This window comes from Misgurnus anguillicaudatus, chromosome 4 (assembly GCF_027580225.2).
Source record: "Misgurnus anguillicaudatus chromosome 4, ASM2758022v2, whole genome shotgun sequence".
NCBI classification, from domain to species: Eukaryota; Metazoa; Chordata; class Actinopteri; order Cypriniformes; family Cobitidae; genus Misgurnus; species Misgurnus anguillicaudatus.
Window position 1 is genome coordinate 562,734 of NC_073340.2, and position 19,481 is coordinate 582,214.

Below are 19,481 nucleotides of genomic sequence, written 5' to 3' on the forward strand. Positions count from 1 at the left end.
CCCATTTGTCTTAAATGTGGGGTTTCTTTTACCTACAGTACCTAAATGGGTCAGTAGCAACATGAAATAGTCCACTGATACTTACCCACTTGATGCACGTGCCCACCATGCATCGTTTTCCCGGAGGCACCGTATAGCGATAAAAAGACGTGCGAGGGCCGGCCATCGCTGCCTGCTATATTTTTTATTATTTTTTTCAACACTTTTGGCCATTTTGGGTTCCTTAACATGCTCAAAAACTTTTGAAATTTGGCACAAACGTCAGAGTTAAAAGTATTTTTATGCAGTCGAGAATAGAGTTGATTGTGATAAAACAGAAATGCAACTACGGCTAAACTAGTCCAGTTATGTATATTAAAGCTTCTCACCTTGCAACAGCTTTAAGAAATCAATAGAAATCTATGTCGTAATCTGCTATAGTTGTCATTCATTTCATTTTAGTCCTGTTGATTAATAAACAGTCTGAAGACTCATTTAAGAGTATAGCTGTTTTCTTAAGTTCACGGTTTCAATGATCTGTCGTTATTTTTGCTTTACTGAAGCTACTGGTGTGTGAAACCTGTTCTTCACCTTATAAATAATGCTAATAATTATAATACAAGCTTTGGTCAAGCGTTTTTGACCCAGTCTTATTTGAGGCATAAGGTAACTGTATAGAAAACATGCATTGTTGTTGTTCACCATTTTAAATGTTACAATGTCATTGGTGTGTGTAACAGCTCAAGTATACAGTATGTCACTGAGACTGCCTGTGAAAATCAGACTAAAGTCTCAAATCGTATTGTGAGATAAAAAGCATCACAGTTTGATTTCAAGCATTCATTTAACTATGATTTCACTATGAATTCCCTGACATGACATCAATATGACATACTCAGTCAATATTAAAGATATCAAGTTTATATTTTCACAAAATGTACTTTACATTATGGAAATGATTTTATGTGGAAAACAGTAAACCAAAAATAAATACTTCAGCTGGGTTTTCACATGCATGGTCCCAATTATCTTTAATATTTGTTTAAGAATGTTGCATTTTCTCTGATTATATGATTACTGTACTGTATTTTTTTATTAAATTTACATTTGCACAATAAATTATCTTCGCTGCAGACATTTTAATTCTCTAAAAAATACTGTTAATAGTGGTCAAAACAATAGCAAAAGAAATTTCATAGGGCACAAAATTGCTAGCGACGCCCCTGGCTGTAAACCCACATAATGTGGTTCAGGGAGATCGCCATACAAGTAATACAGACCATATTTAGGTTTTAAAAACACCACAAATCCTTTAGAGGGATAGCAGGAACATTAAGAGTGGTCAGATCAACAGTTTGGTACATTCTGACTAAAAAACACACTGGTGAGCTCAGCAACAAACAAATCCTGGACGTCCATCCCAGCTAACAGTGGTGGATGATGATAAAGAAAAAACTCCTTCACAATATCATGAGAAACGAAAAACGAATCTGGATGTTTCTGTCTTCTGTTACATCACAAAAAAAAACATCAGCGACCCAGTGCCTTAGGAAACCATGTATTGAAATGCAATCCCACTGCCTGAACAATATTTTACCAAAGATGTCTGCAGATATCATGAGATGTTCTTGGCCTTCTCCATCATTTTTATTCTCATTAGTCTTATACAGGTTGATATTATGTTAATCCCTCTAAATAAAGCTTTTTAAGAGCTTTTATGAGTTTTTTGGAGTCTAATCTCCCCTTCCTATTCTTGTGGCTTTTGTAGCTTGTGGTGAACCCTCTGTATTTCTCCTTGTAATATCTTCTCTTTATTGTTTTGATTGACAATGACATCTTTACCTCCTGTAGAGTGTTCTTCATTTGTCTGGACATTGTAAAGGGGGTTTCCGTTATCATGGAGACGATAATGCGATCATCCCCCACTGTTATCCTGTATATAGACCAGGGTTATTATAGTTTTCAAAAAAATATGAGTTTTTATTTTTATTTAGTTTTGTAACGTGTTATTTTATTTCAGTTTAGTTTTATTTCTTTTAAGTGGTGCATAAATAGTTTTGATTTCGTTTATATTTTTCAAAAATCATTACTTTTAGATTTTATTTAGTTTTAGTATATTTTTAGTCTTAAGCATAATATCATGGTTGTGTACATACACCTTGCCAAATCTGGTAATGTTGAAAATAAAATAAGATTTTAATAAGTTTTTTATTTTGTCCTGTCAATCAAAGGGCAGGACAAATACCACACCAACCAACACTCTAAATTCTGTTAGGTTATTTAAGCTGGGTATATATAATATAAATATACATGTTTAGTTATAAATAATCACATGCTGGTTGAGTTAAAACAACCCAGCATTGCAATGAAACAACCCAGCATATGTTTATTTATAACCTAACGTGTGTTTTGTCCAATATTTTTCCAGCATGTTTAACATTTAATTGCTTCCGTGTACAGTACATTGATATAATTAGACCTTCTTCAGTTATTGTAATGCTTTGCCAGCAGAAGACAGATTGTCTTAATAAACTAACCCTCATACACATTATGTGACGCTGCTGTGCAGGTCAGGAGTTCTAATAGACATTCATCTGCCACCTATTGGTCATTGAATTGAATTGAATTGAATTAATGATTCAGCAACATCTGCTGAACATTTGCTTATGATCCGGTAATATGAGTGACTCCGTGTTCAACTGCTGATCCAATAACATTTAAAAAACGAAAACGCAAGTTTTGTTTTCCAGAATTTTTCCACATTTTAGTTTTTTTAGAAACCTTCGTTTTTATTTTATTTCAGTTAACTAAAATGTTTTTTCACTAATAGTTTCAGTTTTCGTGATAGTTTTCTTTACTATAATAACCCTGATATAGACATGCAGGATTTTTATGTTGCTGAGCTAACCAGTGTGTTGTTGTTTTAGTCAGAGTGTACCAAATTGTTGATCTGGCCACTCTTAATGTTCCTGCTATCTCTCTGATGGATTAGTGTGTTTTTGAAATCTAAATATGGTCTGTATCACTTGCATAGAGATGTCCCTGAACCAAATGATTTGGGTTCACAGCCACAGCTTTCAAATGCAATTACCCCTCTAAAATCAACTCCAGATCTTTAACATCTGTCATTCATTCATTCATGAATTATTTAACAAATAGAGAAATAATACCTGTCCAAAGCTTTTAAGTCAACTGTCCCATTACTTTTGACCCCAGTATTGAAGTTCATGTTAAAATCATACGTAACCCTGCACCTGGGAAGTAAAACATCCCACTCACAAATTGTAAAAGAAACACAATACTTGTAGACCGTTTTGATCACTTACTTGTAATTTTGACACTCATTCTCTGTAATGTTGAGTTGTGTGTCTAAATGGTCCAGGAGTGTGTCTGTACACTCTTCACACAGAGGGTGATCAACATCCGCTTGACCAGACATGATGTCAAACAAGTCGCTTGTCACCTAAAGGACAAACACACAAATCCTTTAATTTGAATAAGGTTACCTAAACAAAGACTTAAGTAATAAAGCAACTGACAAATATAGTGCCACTGAGTATATTTATAAAAATTTTCCATTTCAAAAGTGGACATGATAAAATACAGCTGTTGGAGTAAAACAAACAACACCTTTAAGACAAAGCTGTAGTCTATAACTCACATTTATGAGCCTGTAGCTGTAGAGAAAAAAATAAATACAAATCTTAAAGTAATCCTAAATGATTGTCTTTCTGCAAAAACAGCTAAAACAGAAAATAGCACTTTCATTTTTAGTAACATTTAACGTTTTGGATCAATAGGCAGGTTTTCTGCTGTGCGCAATCGCATGCTACATTTTTAGTTTATTATGACAACATTCATCAAACACTATGTTTACATTCACCCTCATAATGTGATTATAGTGAGATTTTGGCAATACTGTGATTATACTTTACATCATGTAAACACAATACTTCAATCAAAATAGTGTCATTAAACTCATAATCGCAGCAAGCAGTAAAACATGGGATTTGCTGATTTTTCCTACAATAAAAAAGGCATGTAATCACTTTATTCATAGCACTGCTTAGAGTTACAAATGACGACCTTTTAACATCCGATCGTTGTGAATTTTCAATTCTTATATTACTAGACCTTAGTGCAGCCTTCAACACAATAGATCACACAATCTTACTCAATTGACCAGAAAACTATGTTGGCATCAGTGGTCAGGCGTTAGCCTGGTTTAGATCGTGTCTACCTACTAAAAACACAGTTAATTATTTTTATAACAATTTAAATGCTTGTAGGACTATTCTGCATATATCTCTACATTGAATTTAGGGGAGTTTTAGTATCAGAAGCATACAAATCAGCACTACGCTGCCTCTCTCTCTCTCTCTCTCTCTCTCACACACACACAAACACACACCCCATGGGCGTTGATCAGCTCCTGCGTGAAGGCAAGAATGCGCATCCTGGTGAATTTTGGAAGTTAAAGATGACTGAGCTGCAGCGGCCGGGCATAAGATTTATAAAAACACATTTAAGAAGAAAGGCACAGCAACTCAAAAAGACTTGCGTGTTTCACAATTACTCTAAGACCATAATGACAATTTCGCGCGTGGCGCTGCAGTTAACTTAGATGCGATGTACCGGCCATTGCCTTTGCGATCGATCCACAGGGCGGGAGATACGCGGCGTGATTGACAGCTTTGACACCAAATGGATATATGTGAAAATCAGATAACATGATTTCACAACTTTCCATTAGCCATTTAGATATGCGAAGCATACTGTATAAGGAAATGAACCTGGACATTCAATCCATCAAAAAATCTCAAAATCGGCTAAATTGACAAACATGGTTTTCATCGGACAGCGACGATAGGTAAAAACAAACTGAGTCCACCTGTGGCCGTGTGACATTTCAAAAAACTAACTCTTACTACATAATAATTTTCCCAAAATTGTGATGGAATATGAAAACTACACTCTTAGAGCTTTCCAGTGATATATAGTTTGTCATGATTGTTTAGGTTTGGAAAAGGGTATTAGTGTTTCAAATATATAACAACAACGTAAGCCCACCTGTATACCCGTGGCATTTTAGAAAAGTGCCCTCACTATGTCATGCCTTTACCTAAAATGGTGATAATAAATTAAATCTACACTCTTAGAGCTTTCAAATGATATATAGTTTGTCATGATTGGATAAGAATTCACATGCAAAACACTGAAATAAATGTAGGCGTCCCGCTGGTGGGGCGGTGACATTTCGCAGGATATAAATGTTTTGAGGCAAACTCTCTTTATAATTTAATCAATAACTCTCCCTACATGATTTATTTTATAAAACTTAGACCTTTTCTTACAATATATAGTTTGTTGTGATAAACAAAAAAATTTACATGGAAAATATTAAAGGAAACTTAGGTGTCACGCTCACGGCACAGCGCCACTTAATTTAGTTGACTAGTTGTACACACTGATTAAAAATATAAACATTAATGTCACTAATCAAAACACTTACTTTTTCATATTAAGAACACTGTCATTGCTGCGGTTATACTTGACGTTGTCGCTTAACGTTTCTCACAGCGATCAGCTGGGGTCAATGTCTTAGCATGACAGAAACTTGATGCTGTCGGCCCTGGCAAACAAGCACCCGTCTCCCGAGTGCCTCTCGCGTAAATTATTAGATGTTGATGGCTTAAGTTTCTTTCCCGTCACAGAAAACCAGATAAAACACAGGTTTATCAATGCCATTAAAGTATTATTTTGTTTTTGTTTGTTTGTTGATCATGAAGTACAAAGTAGATGAGGAAAACTAGGATTACGTGTACTCAAAGCGCCGCCATTGTTCATTTACAATGCATGGAATGGTGCGCTGTAATCTGTGGAGCGGATTTATTGCATTCTGTAGAAAAGGGGGAGTGGTGTTTATCACGTTTTGGGAAAAAAAGAGAGAAAAAATGATAGAATAACAAGGCGAATATTGCATTTTGCATAAAATTAAGAATTTACTTTTAAATACTGACCTGATATAATACTGATTCTGGTGATTTCAAAAATGCCGTTTATCACGTTTTGGAACCAAACTCTTCATACACGCACGCACGCACTCATACACGCACGCACGCACACACACACACGCACACACACACACACACATATAAACACAATCCATTAACACATAATACAATAACACAAATACTCAGATATAAATACACCTAGGAATTCATACTCCAAAATTAGACAGTGGTTTTATCTCGATTTGGGTGACACTGGCCGACGCGATCCAACCTGTGACGTCATAATCGGCTGCCGCTCATTCACCCGGTTTGGCCGATGTATACATATACAAAACAACACAGAAAGGACAAGACAAGTGCAGTGTGAGCGTATGAAATGACAAGGAATGGATATATCTATGAATGGGGAGTGAAATAAATGAGAGAACGCCCAGGTATTATTATAATCGCATGTGCATCCCCTCCTTTGATAGTGGCAATGATTGTGTGCTTGTGTGCATGTGCTGCTTCCCCAGCGGTGGCAGTTAATGTGACTTTTTCACATTACCTTCCCCCTCTCCAAGCCGCGTACTGGCTGGAAACATGGACAGGTAGTTGGCTACCACGTTCATTCTGCCAGGTCGGTGTTGTATCTTGAACTTGTAGGGCTGTAAGGCAAGGTACCACCATGTAACTCTGGCATTGTGGTCCTTTATGGACTGAACCCAAGTAAAGGCCTGGTGGTCGGTTTCTAGATCAAACTCTCAACCCAGAAGGTGATAATGCAAGCTGTCCAGGGACCATTTAATGGCGAGACCTTTCTTCTCAATTGCTGAATACCTAGTCTATCCCTCAAGGAGCTTCCCTGGGCAAGGACAGTTCCAATCCCTACTGCCGAGGCGCCCACTTGTACCAGGAACCATTGCGAGAAGTCTGGACTCTGTAGGATGGGACTGGAACACATCTTCTCTTTTAAAGTTGTAAAGGCTGTCTCGCAGTCCTCAGACCCTGGTAAAGTGTTCGCCACTGCCTTAGACAACAGGTTGGTCAGGGGAGCCCCAATGGAGGCAAAGTTTGGTATGAATCTCCTATATCCTCCTACCATTCCCAAGAATGACCTCACCTCTTTCTTGGTCCTTGGTTGTGGGCTCCTTCGGATTGCCTCCACCTGTGGCTTCAGTTGTCGATTGCCTATGTGATAGCCTAAGTAGTTTGCCTCATGCCTTGCCCACTCACATTTCCTAATGTTTAAAGTCAGTCCTGCTTCCTCTATACTCTTCAGGGTTTGTTGCAGATGTTGCAGATGCTCTGACCAAGAGTTGCTATGGATTACCACGTCATCCAGGTATGCCACCGACCAGTCCTCACAGGCTTGGAGAACTCGGTCCATCAGCTTTTGGAGGGTTGCTGGGGCCCCATGGAGACCAAATAGGAGGACTGTGAATTGGAACAGCCTTAGCAGAGTTAGGAAATGGTTCCACCAGCCTCTCCGGCACCCGGTAAGGATGTTGGCGAGCAGGTGATGGGTCGGAAAGGTGGATGGTGTGTTGGGTCAGCTCTGTCCGTCCAGTACTTTGACAGAACAAAGTTCTAAACTCACCACAGATGGCTGTCTCCTTGCATCCTCAGATTCCTTTTCCACCTCAATCTTCCTTTACCAGGCAGCTCCTTCCACTCACTTAACAGGTTCACGTGGTAAGTCTGCCTGGTCTTACCCTTGTTTTGATGATGAACTTCATAAGTTACTGGCCCCATCTTGCGGATCACAACATATGGTCCTTGCAATTTAGCCAGTAGCTTGCTTGTTGAAGTTGGTAATAAAAGTAATACCTTCTGTCCTGGTTGAAACTGTCGTTGTCTGGCGTGTTGGTCATACCATCTTTTCTGTGCCTATTGCTTTTCTTTGTAGGTTCCCCCTGGCTTGTTCTCTGTACTGCTCCAGACAATCTCGCATCTCTAGTATGTGGGTCATTCCTGGTTTGGTAATATTTCAACTTGGACTTTTAAAATTTTTGAACTACATATGATTAGATTTCTAAATTTCCTACATTAATAGGCACATATCAAACCTTCAAAAACTCATATTTTCCAATCTCAGGCATTAAAATACTTTTTATTTTCTTTTTTTTTGAGATTGGTACACCTTTAATTCTCAACCCCGTAACGGACAAAATTGAATAAGTTTAAACAGGATTTTACACAAAACTTGTTATAAAACAAATATCTACATACTGCACATCTGTCCCTCATACCAATTCATTGACTTCAAATGTAACATTTATGATAATTTTCACAGTTGTATGTGATGGAAGTCACAAATATCCAAACTGTTTGTCTGTGGTCTCTTCATTCTAGTAAGAAAATATGTAATTTAGATGTTTCACTAAAACCACAATTTTACTGTGTTAGCCCTTAACATGTCGGTTGGTAATCAGCAATTAATGTTTTATTTTCTTAATTTATTTATTTTGAGACTCAAACAAAACACTAATTTTATTTAGACAACCATGTAATAAAGACATAGTCATATTTAGTTATTTCATTTTTACTTTATTATCTGAATTGAAGTGAGAATTTAAACAAAGAAAACTACTACAGACAGTACGGTCATTAGCAACTTTCAAATATTTTTGGTAAGAAAAAACAAAAATAGATTACCAAACAGAACCTTTTATCAAATGGGCACAATTGGTAAATTCACTAGTCCGCCTGCACAGAGTCTGTGAGGTGCCCGCCTCCTATTAATAGTCTCAATTGTAATATTTATTTATTACATATAGAAATAAATAGAAATAAGTTTTTTTATGATAAAGTTATTTAAATACAATAATTATTTGGATTCATAATAAAAGACATACCAAAGTATTGTGAAAAGCTTTTAACATTTCATTTTGGTGAACCACCACTTTCAAAAATCTAGGGGACTGAAATATTACCGAATCCCAGGAATGACCCACGTACTATATAATGCTTTAATCCTCCTTTTTGGATGCCGGTTCATCTTCCCAGCCTTTTCTTAGCAGGTCCAAGGGTCCCTGTACTTGCCATCCACAAAGGAGCTCGAACGGTGAGAATCCTGTGGAAGCCTGGGGTACCTCGGTAAGCAAAGAGGACAAATGGTAACCACTTATCCCAGTCTCGTCCTGTGTCTGCAACAAACTTCAGCATGTTCTTGAGGGTTTGGTTGAACCTCTCCACCAGGCCGTCTGTCTGCGGATGGTAGGAAGTTGTGCGGGTGGCTGTGATGCCCAACTGCTTGTTCAGCTGCCCCATGAGTCGCGACGTGAAGTTGGTTCCTTGATCTGTAAGAATTTCCTTGGGTATGCCGACTCTGGAGAAGAGTTGCACGAGGGAATGAATGATCTTGGGTGTGGTAATAGAATGAAGTGGAAAGGCCTCCGGGTACCTTGTGGTGTAGTTGCTGACTACCAGAATGTAGCGATGTCTGGTACTGCTCTTTTCCATTGGCCCCCAAAATGTCTATGGCTATTCTTCCGAAAGGTACAGAAATGACAGGGAGTGGGTGCAGGGGTGCTCTGCCCTGCTGGGACACAGCACTCACCTTTTGGCAAATACCACGTGTGTTACAGTGTATTTTGACATCAGTGTAAAGTGTTGGCCAATAAAACCGTGAGTAAATGGGGGCATACATTTTCTGTTGACCAAGGTGACCTGCCCTTGGAACAGTATGTGCAAGGTGCAGAACAAGAGGACGACAGGACCTGCCAGCTATTAACTTTCAGCCCCTCCACCTAGGACTGTGAAGCTGGGATACCCAGGTACTTCTAATGTCGCCGTTGGCGTCGTGACTTTTTTTAGGGCCTTTAGACCCAACCTGCAACAGACTATCGTGTAACGCCTGTTTCACACATACTCCATATGCGGTGCGTTTGCGGTGCATCCGTTGTGCTTTCACACATACTCCGTTTGCAGTGCGTTGCTAACCGCTGCTTCTGCGTATCAAATGGTCATGTGATTGACACTTTCTGTTAAAAAGCGCCTCCTCAATAAACAATATAGTAGCCTGCTGTTTTTTTTTCCACAAAACAATATACTTTAGATATTATTTGATAGTCTAGTTAGGATGTTTAAAATCTCTAGTGTAATGGTCAGGACACATAAAAGGATCAAAGGTCTATTTATGCTACCCGTGTACGCTTTTTGGTGAAAATGGGTTGCTTTATCTCCACATATATCATAAATATAAATTAGCATTATAACTTTTAAAGAGAAAATATAGGTGACAGGCAAATATACAGTACATTATAGGCTACATTTATTACTATTTATATATTTGCATAGACGAGAGTATTTATATAACGGCAATGAACGTCTCATGCTGTTATTTTAATTATGTGAGAATATTTCTTGCCGTATAATGACATGAATGAACAGACAAGGAAGCAAGAGTGACATGCAAATTGTATTATTATTACCGGAAAAACAGCAATATTACTGAAATAAACTCTGAGGTAAATACCAAACACGCTGTTATAACTGCAACAAATCTAAATAAGCTCAATAACAATTTAAAAAAATCATTATTATCTCCAAAAATGTTGTATGACAAACATTACATTTAAAGCAAATGTATTCTTACAATCATTCCAGATCAACACATTATTCCATATTACTCCCGTTACTGAGCACGTTCGTCTCTCGCCTCGCTCTGTTATAATAGCGCTGATTGACAGGTGCTCTTCCCCGTCTATCAAACAGATAATTTTGTATAGTTCTCCTTAGAAAAATTTACCATAATTTTAATGGTTGACAAAGCGGTTTTTGTCAGATTGATTATGATTTGTATTACCTTAGTTTAACTAAAAATTCCATGGTTATGGATATTGTGATGAGACAATATAAATTTGGTTTTGTTTTACAAATAAAAAACTAAAAGACTATGTTAGTATAATTAAACAATGGTAAACTTAATAGCATACTTTATGTATATGCATGTAACACGGTAGAATATTTAACAAGATGTTATACATATCATTTTTCAACTCGTGGTAAGTGTTTTGCTTTAATTGCTTCATACTGGGATTAAACAAATAAGATAACAGAAAAAAAACTACTGAAAAACTTTATTTACATCCATTTAGGGTGAAATTACTGCAATCCATCTTAATTCTGACCACAAAACATGCGCTATCACTTTAAATCAGCACGTGCAGCTTGCGTGCCGTACAGCAAAAATAGACTCGCTGCCGAAACGATCACGGCACTGCTGCCCCGCACCGCATCTGCAACGGACCGGACGGACCGCATACGTATGCTGTGTGAAAGCTCTAACCTGTTAACATGGCTACGTAAAAAATTACGCACCGCAAACGCACTGCATACGGAGTATGTGTGAAACAGGCATAAGTCTGGCAGTGGCTGTAGACCTGCCCTGATTTGAGCCCTAGTAATTGCAGGACATGACATTAACAGGGGCAGTGGTAACAGAATTGCCCGAGTTCTTGTGCGTTTAATAAACTTCCATATGGATTCTAACAACGCCTCTATGCCTAGTTCCTTACAATGATGCTGGTTAGAATTTACAATAAGGTTGCAATTGTTAGCATTAGTAAGTGCATTAGTTAACATGAACAACAATGAGCAACATAGTTTTTCAGGAGTTAATAATCATCTACAGTCATTTAATTCCACTATAGTTGTTCCTGCATGTAAAAGTTGTATTTTTTTTCAAATGTACTCGTGATTCCTGAATTTAACAAATTAAGATTTACAATACAGTAAAAGCATTGTTCATTGTCAGTAACCAAAAGCATAAACTACTGTTAAAAATATAACCTTACTGTAAAGTGATACCAAGATACTTTTGAATATATATCAGAATTTCAATATTCAAATTTTTGAAATTTTCTAATTGATTGAAATTTTCCTCATTGTTAATCTGAAAAAATAAAAATAAATGCATTTTCCTAGTGATCTTAGTACTTGCTTTTAGTAAGATAGATCTTATTCTAATGCTAGTATCATAAACTCGAATCAAAACAGAACACATTTTGTTAATATCACCTAGAACAATGTGTCATTAATGTGTTGTTCTGTACTACTGTGAGGTTATACTTTCAGTCTGCGGCTCAAGTTCTCCATAGTTCCTCCATCTGAAGCTTCTCCAATAAGAGTGAAGCTGTTTGTGCTTTCAGTCGCCATTAACCTACAACACACAAAACTGCTTATTAATACACCACCATAAACAGTAATATTTACCCCCAGTATAGTGTCATGATGGTTACAGCATTCATTTCTTATATATAGATGTAACTTGCAACCAAATATGTGACTCTGGACAACAAAACCAGTCATACGTTTCACGGGTATATTTGTAGCAATAGCAAACAAAACATTGTATGAGTCGAAATTATTGCTTTTATGCCAAAAATCATTAGGATAATAAGTAAACAACATGTTTCATAAATATATTTTGTACCTTTCCTACCATATATATAAAAAAATATTTATCATCAGTAATATGTGTTGCTTAGGACTTCATTTGAAAAACACTTTTGATGGATATTTTCTCAATATTTAGATTTTTTGCACCCTCAGATTCCAGATTTTTTAATACAGGGTACCCCCAGGATTGTCAAACCTAAATTCAAGGCTTTTTAAGACCTTTTTAATACAACTTCAAATGAAATTTAATACTTACACTGCACCCATTTGGGTAGAATAAATAATTTTAAATAACGTAATGTACCTCAAATAATTACTATTTACATGTGATTGGACATTCATAACAACATACCTCTGGCAGGCTGAGTCCAAGGCCCAAACGGCCTAACCCTTATCTTTACCCAACAATCAAAACCTACAATCAAATAGATTTAATAGGTTTAAACTGTACATTTTTACATTTATTGTTAATCTGAAAATCCCTAAATCAGGGATTGGCAACTGGAGGGCCAGGGGCCACATGCGGCTCTCCTCTTTATCTTGTTCAGCCCACCATGTTTTAATATGACCATTATGTCGGAGAAGGTCATTCATGTTAAAACAATAGCCTTGTTTAATCCATGCAATACGCTGCAAACCAAAGAATAACATCAATTTTAAGGTATTATTTTTTTTAAGTTTAATATAGTTATATTAAATATATAGTTATTTTTTAAGTTTAATATAGTTTAATATAGAAGATAACAACAACAACAACTAATAACACTCATCAGTAATGCTCTGAACCGGAACAATACTGACAAACAAAATTAACCATATTATGGCAAATGAAACAAAAAACCCTTATTGGGATACTCAAACACAACAACAAATTAAAAATATAGCTGCAAGCAGCAATACCCGGGGTCAAGCCAAAAAGGGCACAGACGAAAGAAAAGTTGAGTTCAGATGAGCAGTTTAACCATCTGGGGTCCGATCATTTTGGGACACTGTCAAAGGTTCTGACATGCTCTTACATTTGGTCTTTTTTCAGTTGCTTTAAAACATAATAATGGCAAGTGTCTCATACCACTGCGTTCAGCACAAACTGGGCTAAAATATAATATGAGCTACATGTATGTAAATGTTTGTATTTTTGAGAGAAAACGGTTTATGCATGGTTTTTAAAAAAGCTACATTTTTAAGTCACTGATATAAGTCCACAAAACCCATACTAAACATGTTTTAACAAGACTTTCCTAAACAGAATCTAGTAGTCTAGAGTTTTTTCTTTAAAATGATGTGAAAATCACCCTGCCTACTTATTCACATAAAACAATGTATTGATTTAGAAATTGTAAGACACTTTTTGTTTAGAGGGGCTGTATGCGAGAAGGATTGATTGACAGCTAGCAAACAAAGGCTCGCATAATGAGCTGCATAATGAGGCAGGAATGTGAGAATGAACTACAGTAAAGAATGTGAGGACAAATGTATACATGTTTGTTTGAGGTTTATTAAGTTAACAATATAATCAAAATAGAAATGATGGTTAGTAGGACATTTTCAGTTTATTTTGAAACATACCCTATTCAAAAACTTTGTATAAACTAAGAAACTGATACACAACAGAGCTGTAAACTTCATGTGGCTCATGTTACCATATAACTTTATGTCCAGAAAGTGTTTTCCACTTCATAGTTTTGTACTGATGAGAGAGATGCAGACCTCTAAGAGAGTTATAAACAGCTGTTAGCATAAGTTGTCCACAGAAATACCCTTACATATATAACTGATGGGTAAACGTCACTGATACTACATTCAGATAAACTATCTTGTACATAAACTTAATCTCAGATAAACATCTGCAGAAATTAGTTATATAAAAAGCTGTTTTCAGATGACTGTTTTCAGATGCCCATCCCCTTATCGTCTAGCTTCTGTTTTAAACGCGTTTCTGTAAGCGCGTATGAACATTAAAAACACATCGCATATGGCGCGTCCATGTGCGCGAGCTCGCGTCTCCGTGTAACGCGGCGCGCATTAAAACGGTGTCGCGTGTAAAGCGCAATGTATGGAATTGGCTTGCATGTAAACAATATGGAATCATTTTACAGCAAATCCCGCAGTGCAGCATTACTCAAATCATGCGGATTTGTTTGTAAATAAGCATGTAAACATGGAATCATATTACAGCACACACTTCAAAGATACAGCAGTTCAGGCTTACTGAAAGTTATAAGTGGATATATATAAGAAGGATATAAGTAAATAACTGTGTTTAACACTGTTACAGCATGCAACAGTGAAATCCGCCATTACGTGAGATCGCGCCGTTTGTAAACAATGCAAACGTTTTTCAATCCGAAGCGTGCAGACTGCTGAGGTTGCACTGCAGTGTTTCCCCTACCATTATATAAGGGGGGCACCCCGCCCTCCTAACGGCTCGACCCGCCCCCCTTGAAGGTCAAGTATATTTTATTTGATTTTCTTTATAGCGCCAGATAACACTTTATTTTATTAAACAAACTAAATAGCCCTCAAGACAAGTAATATGTTATTTATCTTATTTCTACGATGGCATGTTTTTTTTTTTTGACTGTGCGTTTACAATTATCCAATTGAGCGCGCACATTTATATTTTAATGTTCGGCTTAATTCACTGAATGCGCGCTCTGTCATGTTGTGTGCTGCGCACGCCTCATAACTGAAAAGGTGACGGTGTTTTCCCACACACACACACGCACACACACGCACGCATGCTGTATAGTAGCTATATGCTTTAACTCTGTGTAACAGTAACAGTGTATGCTGTCATTTTTCTGAATTTGCATCGATTTGTCTGCGCTATTAGGCTACGCGACCAGGGCTTGACATTAACACCCGCCAAATGCAGGTAGATTTCGGCTGTGGCAGATAAGGCAGCGAATCCCACTTGCCACTTTAGCTGGTTGAACATTTTTTTTAATTGTAGTTTTCTTAAAAGTTATGCGAAATTATAAACAATGCGCAATGACACTGGGAAACTACATCTCCCATGAGCACTCCCTGCACCCAGCGCAACGTACTGAAATGCGCGCATGATGCAGCGGAGGCTCGCGTTGCGGACCAAGCGCCAACGTTTTAGAAGAGAGAGAGCGCAAAAGCTGATGGATTTGCGAATGCACGGGTCCGAGCGCATACACGCACACTTTGGGAAGGATAAAACAATTGCATGGAAGTGACTGAACAGATTTAAAGTGCATGCACACTCTCTGGGCAAGAGCGGAGAGAAATCCATAGCGCATACCTGAATGCACACGTCCCAGTTTTGTTCAATAATGTAGTCTTAACTTGGGTGGTCAGTCTGCATTTGAAAGTCAATCTGCATCGAATCTAGCTAAATCGAGTACAATTACTCAAAGTCATTTTAGGATGCCATAGTCAAGTTTATCATATAAAATGTATTTTACCAGCAACAAAATTGTGGCCAGTGAAAATGCTGAGTGGGTAGTAACTTTGGAAAACAACTAGCCACTTTGGCTGGTGAGCAAAAAGGTGATTGTCAAACCCTGTACGCAACATACAATAAAACTCACATTTGAAATAAAGCTCATAACACAAAAAGACATGATGAGAAAACAGTTAGTAAGGCTTCAAATGTAAATGTATGGTTATTTTGTCAGACAATTATAAATCGAGTTTATATATCAGGATTTCAGCAGAGTTAAAGGAACAGCTGGTTGGATTAAACTCAAGGTGTGACTGCTTCGTGTTTACTCACTACTTTATAGTCGACTCGTTTTATGTCTGACAACAGAACAGATAATAAAAAAAACAGGATTATTCTCTCCAACAAATGCATCATTTAAAATTTGTTTATCACATAAATTTATTAACTAACATTGACAGCGTTTACATGCACCCTAATAATGCGATTATAATGGGATTTTGTCAATACTGCTATTATACTTTACCTCATGTAAATGCAATAATTCGATAAAAATAATGCGATTAAGCTCATAATCGCAGTAAGTATAATCGCATTAAAAGAGGTGGCGTACGCCGTTTATAATCGCAGTATGCGTCCATGTAAACGCTTTAATCGCATTTATACCGCACTAATAAGTGCACGTGTGTTTTAGTCACACACCTTAAGCACAAATTCGTTTTAAATTTGACATTAGGAAGTTTTACGTGAACTCTGCCAACACGACTCGCTGTCAGCAGTCTGTCTTCATTCAGAAATAGCTCAAATAACACGACATCAGTGTATTAAACCATTAAGGGACATTATAACAATAATTATAACGATAAATATATTAGTGACCACATCATACTGATAACTTCATGCTAATTCGCTCAATGAGCGCAGCATTACCTATTGGATATTTCTTGTAATAAAAACTTTTTTGCAATTGTTTACATGTCACTAAATAGAGCTGTTCTTGTTGCATTTAAACAGCGGGAAACCAGCAGATGTCCTCAACTCGCAGCATTTCGCGTAACAATGAATGTAGTAGGTTAATATCTTACCTTTTGGCGTAGTCAGTGTGGTAGAAAAATTTCACAGCAACAACTGCATCAGCTCTGGATACCTGAGGTAATTTCATGTTATAACCTCAGCAATGAATGAGCTTTCTACTGCATTTTAAGTGCGCGTGCACTTCAAGTTCAAATAGATTTGATTGGCTGTCAATGGTTTATCGTTCATCGTGTGCCAAAACTGCTATAGTTCTAGTTGTTGTGTGAGCTCTGCTATTATCTTTAATATAAAACGATTTTTAAAACTATATTTTTATATCATGTGAACGCCCCTTACAGCCACTGTCATATTTTCATCACGGCACCAGATAATGAAATACATCTATAACAATTTGTTTGTCATTTAATGTAAGTAAATTAAAACAGTGGACCATATATGTGAGTTCTTCATTTGTGCTCTGCATTGGGCTATGTGTGAATAATCCGAAAATAAAAACTGCATGTAAACCGGAGTGAAGAGGTTAGCTCCAGTGATGTAAACATCTTACTGCGATTAAGACCTTACTCGCATTATTGGAAATAATCGCATTATTGGTGTGCATGTAAATGTGGTCATTGACGAATAATGAATGAGCAATAATATATATACAACACCATGACGGAAAATTATGTCATAGATTCCAATCGAATTGTCTTGAGCCAAGGAATTAGAGGAAACAAGAATTTCATGTTTAGGACTTACGAGTCAGTTATAAGCAAGAACATAAGTGCAAATTTGGACTGTTGGTGGCACTAGCGGGTTTGAGATAGAGACTCCAAATTTGCTGTGGAGACTTTTTGGACAGTCCTTTATAAGCATGCTGTAAGGGGGACAAAATTGTATCCCCATCCATCGGTTTGGCCCAACAACGGAATCCAAATGGCATGGCCAAAGGGTTCTAGCGCGTTCTGTCTTTTCCAGCACTTGCAGATGACGTTTTGGCATTACGCAATTTGGTATTATTATCTGACTCCAAGATAAAGTTAATTTAACATGCACCGCCCCGGCGGCGGGCCTTAGGGGGCGTTTTTACGTGTTTTTGTACTTTGTTTAACATCAAATATTCAATCAACAATCATACACTTTGCATTATTTGAAAGTTTAAACACTCCAAATTCATGTTCTGAGCTTATTTTTGCAATCAATACACTGGTGTGGAAAAGATTAAATGAAATGCAGACGGAATGCATATAAAAAATTTTGTGGGTACTCACATGTCTTGCCATATGGTTCTGATCATTTCTGACAATTCCCAAAAACTTCAACGTACATTGCAAGGTAAGGGTCCACTCTTCAAAAAGCATCCCACGTTTTAATCCAAAACAATGAAAAATAGTGAGAAATCCAGCAATATCCGCCTTTGTTTACATCCGTGCGTCCGCTAAGTATGATCGATCATGTTTATTTTCGATCAAATATCGATTTTTATCAGTGAAAATCCATCTCTTCCTGCTTCGTTAGACTGTTCTGATAAATATCCCGCCCTATTTTTCTGTTTTGTCCAATCAGAAAAGGTTTGACAACTCAAAAGTCAAGCGAGCAATGATCTGTCTAGCTAGATGTCCTTCAGCTCACCATAGGCTTTTGACTGGATTACGCCAAAACAAAGCCAGCCAATGCATAGCCAGCAAAGATTTGATTGACAGGGGTAGTAACCAATCATGAAACGATTACAAGGATTCAACTTACGTCAGTAAAGTGTACTTCTGCGCAAATCTACAGAAGCGCATGGAGAGAAATGCCCACGCCCTCTCCATTAGTGATGCAAAGTCCTATTCATTTCCGCGAACCGGCTCTTTCGGACAGTTCGGCTCATTGAACCGGTTCAAAAACCGGTTCCTGACGTCATCGAGAAATGACATATTTATTGTATCAATGAAACATTCTAATAAAGTCGTTTGTGTCAACACATTAAAAATTCAAATAAAAAGTTGTTTTTGTGAAGGCATAGCTGATTTATTGCCTTTCATTCACAAGATATTATAATGTTTGTGGTGACAGTTTCAATCACGGATTGTAAATGCCAGATACCAGTTTTGACTAGCCTACAACTTGAATAAGATTCCTAAAAGACACTGGTGCACAATTGCGGATGTGTAAGTATAAAGAATAAATAAACTTGTCTTTTAAACTCATTGGTCTTTCTTAAACAACTACAATATGATTTGCATGCACAATAAATCATACTAAAACGAAAGATTTTTAATAAAACAAGCATATCAAGAAACTAATAAAACAAGAAACTTTGAGTATCAGGCTCGTTCAAATCCTCTGTGATTCATACGCAGAATCATCGGCAATTCTCGCTTCGGCAATCATCGACAAACTTCGTTCGGTTATTTTTTTTAGTTCGACGTGCTATTTCGGTTCGGTTCGATTTGTGAACCGGCTCGACCGGTTTCTTTCTGAGACCGGCTCAACAGAACGATTCGTTCAAGAACCTAACATCCCTACTCTCCATGCGCGTTTGTTTGTTTGGGTAGCATAGCAGCCGGCTAGGCTCTCCGGAGCCGCTGAGAAACCTCTTCAAATGTTAAATATAACATCTCCATTGTGGATCGCGGACTGCAGATGACTTTTTTGTGTTGAAAGTGTTTTGGAGAAGTTGATAAAGAGCATGA

The 19,481-nt window shown here is 37.3% G+C and overlaps 1 protein-coding gene across 6 annotated transcripts in view; it reads right to left on the reverse strand.

Moving 5' to 3' along the window:
- becn1 (beclin 1, autophagy related) overlaps nucleotides 1-19,481 on the reverse strand; it is a 260,154-nt gene that overhangs the window by 153,059 nt on the left and 87,614 nt on the right. For 4 of the 6 annotated variants that reach the window (XM_073866532.1, XM_073866529.1, XM_073866530.1 and 1 more), the window contains 3 exons: nucleotides 12,048-12,138; nucleotides 3,306-3,442; nucleotides 3,150-3,233 (listed from right to left, as the gene is read on the reverse strand). In XM_073866532.1, coding sequence (XP_073722633.1) covers nucleotides 3,150-3,233; nucleotides 3,306-3,442; nucleotides 12,048-12,138 — 312 coding nt within the window. The remainder of the gene's footprint in view (nucleotides 1-3,149; nucleotides 3,234-3,305; nucleotides 3,443-12,047; nucleotides 12,139-19,481) is intronic. The other 2 variants (XM_073866534.1, XM_073866531.1) reach the window with 1 other exon arrangement.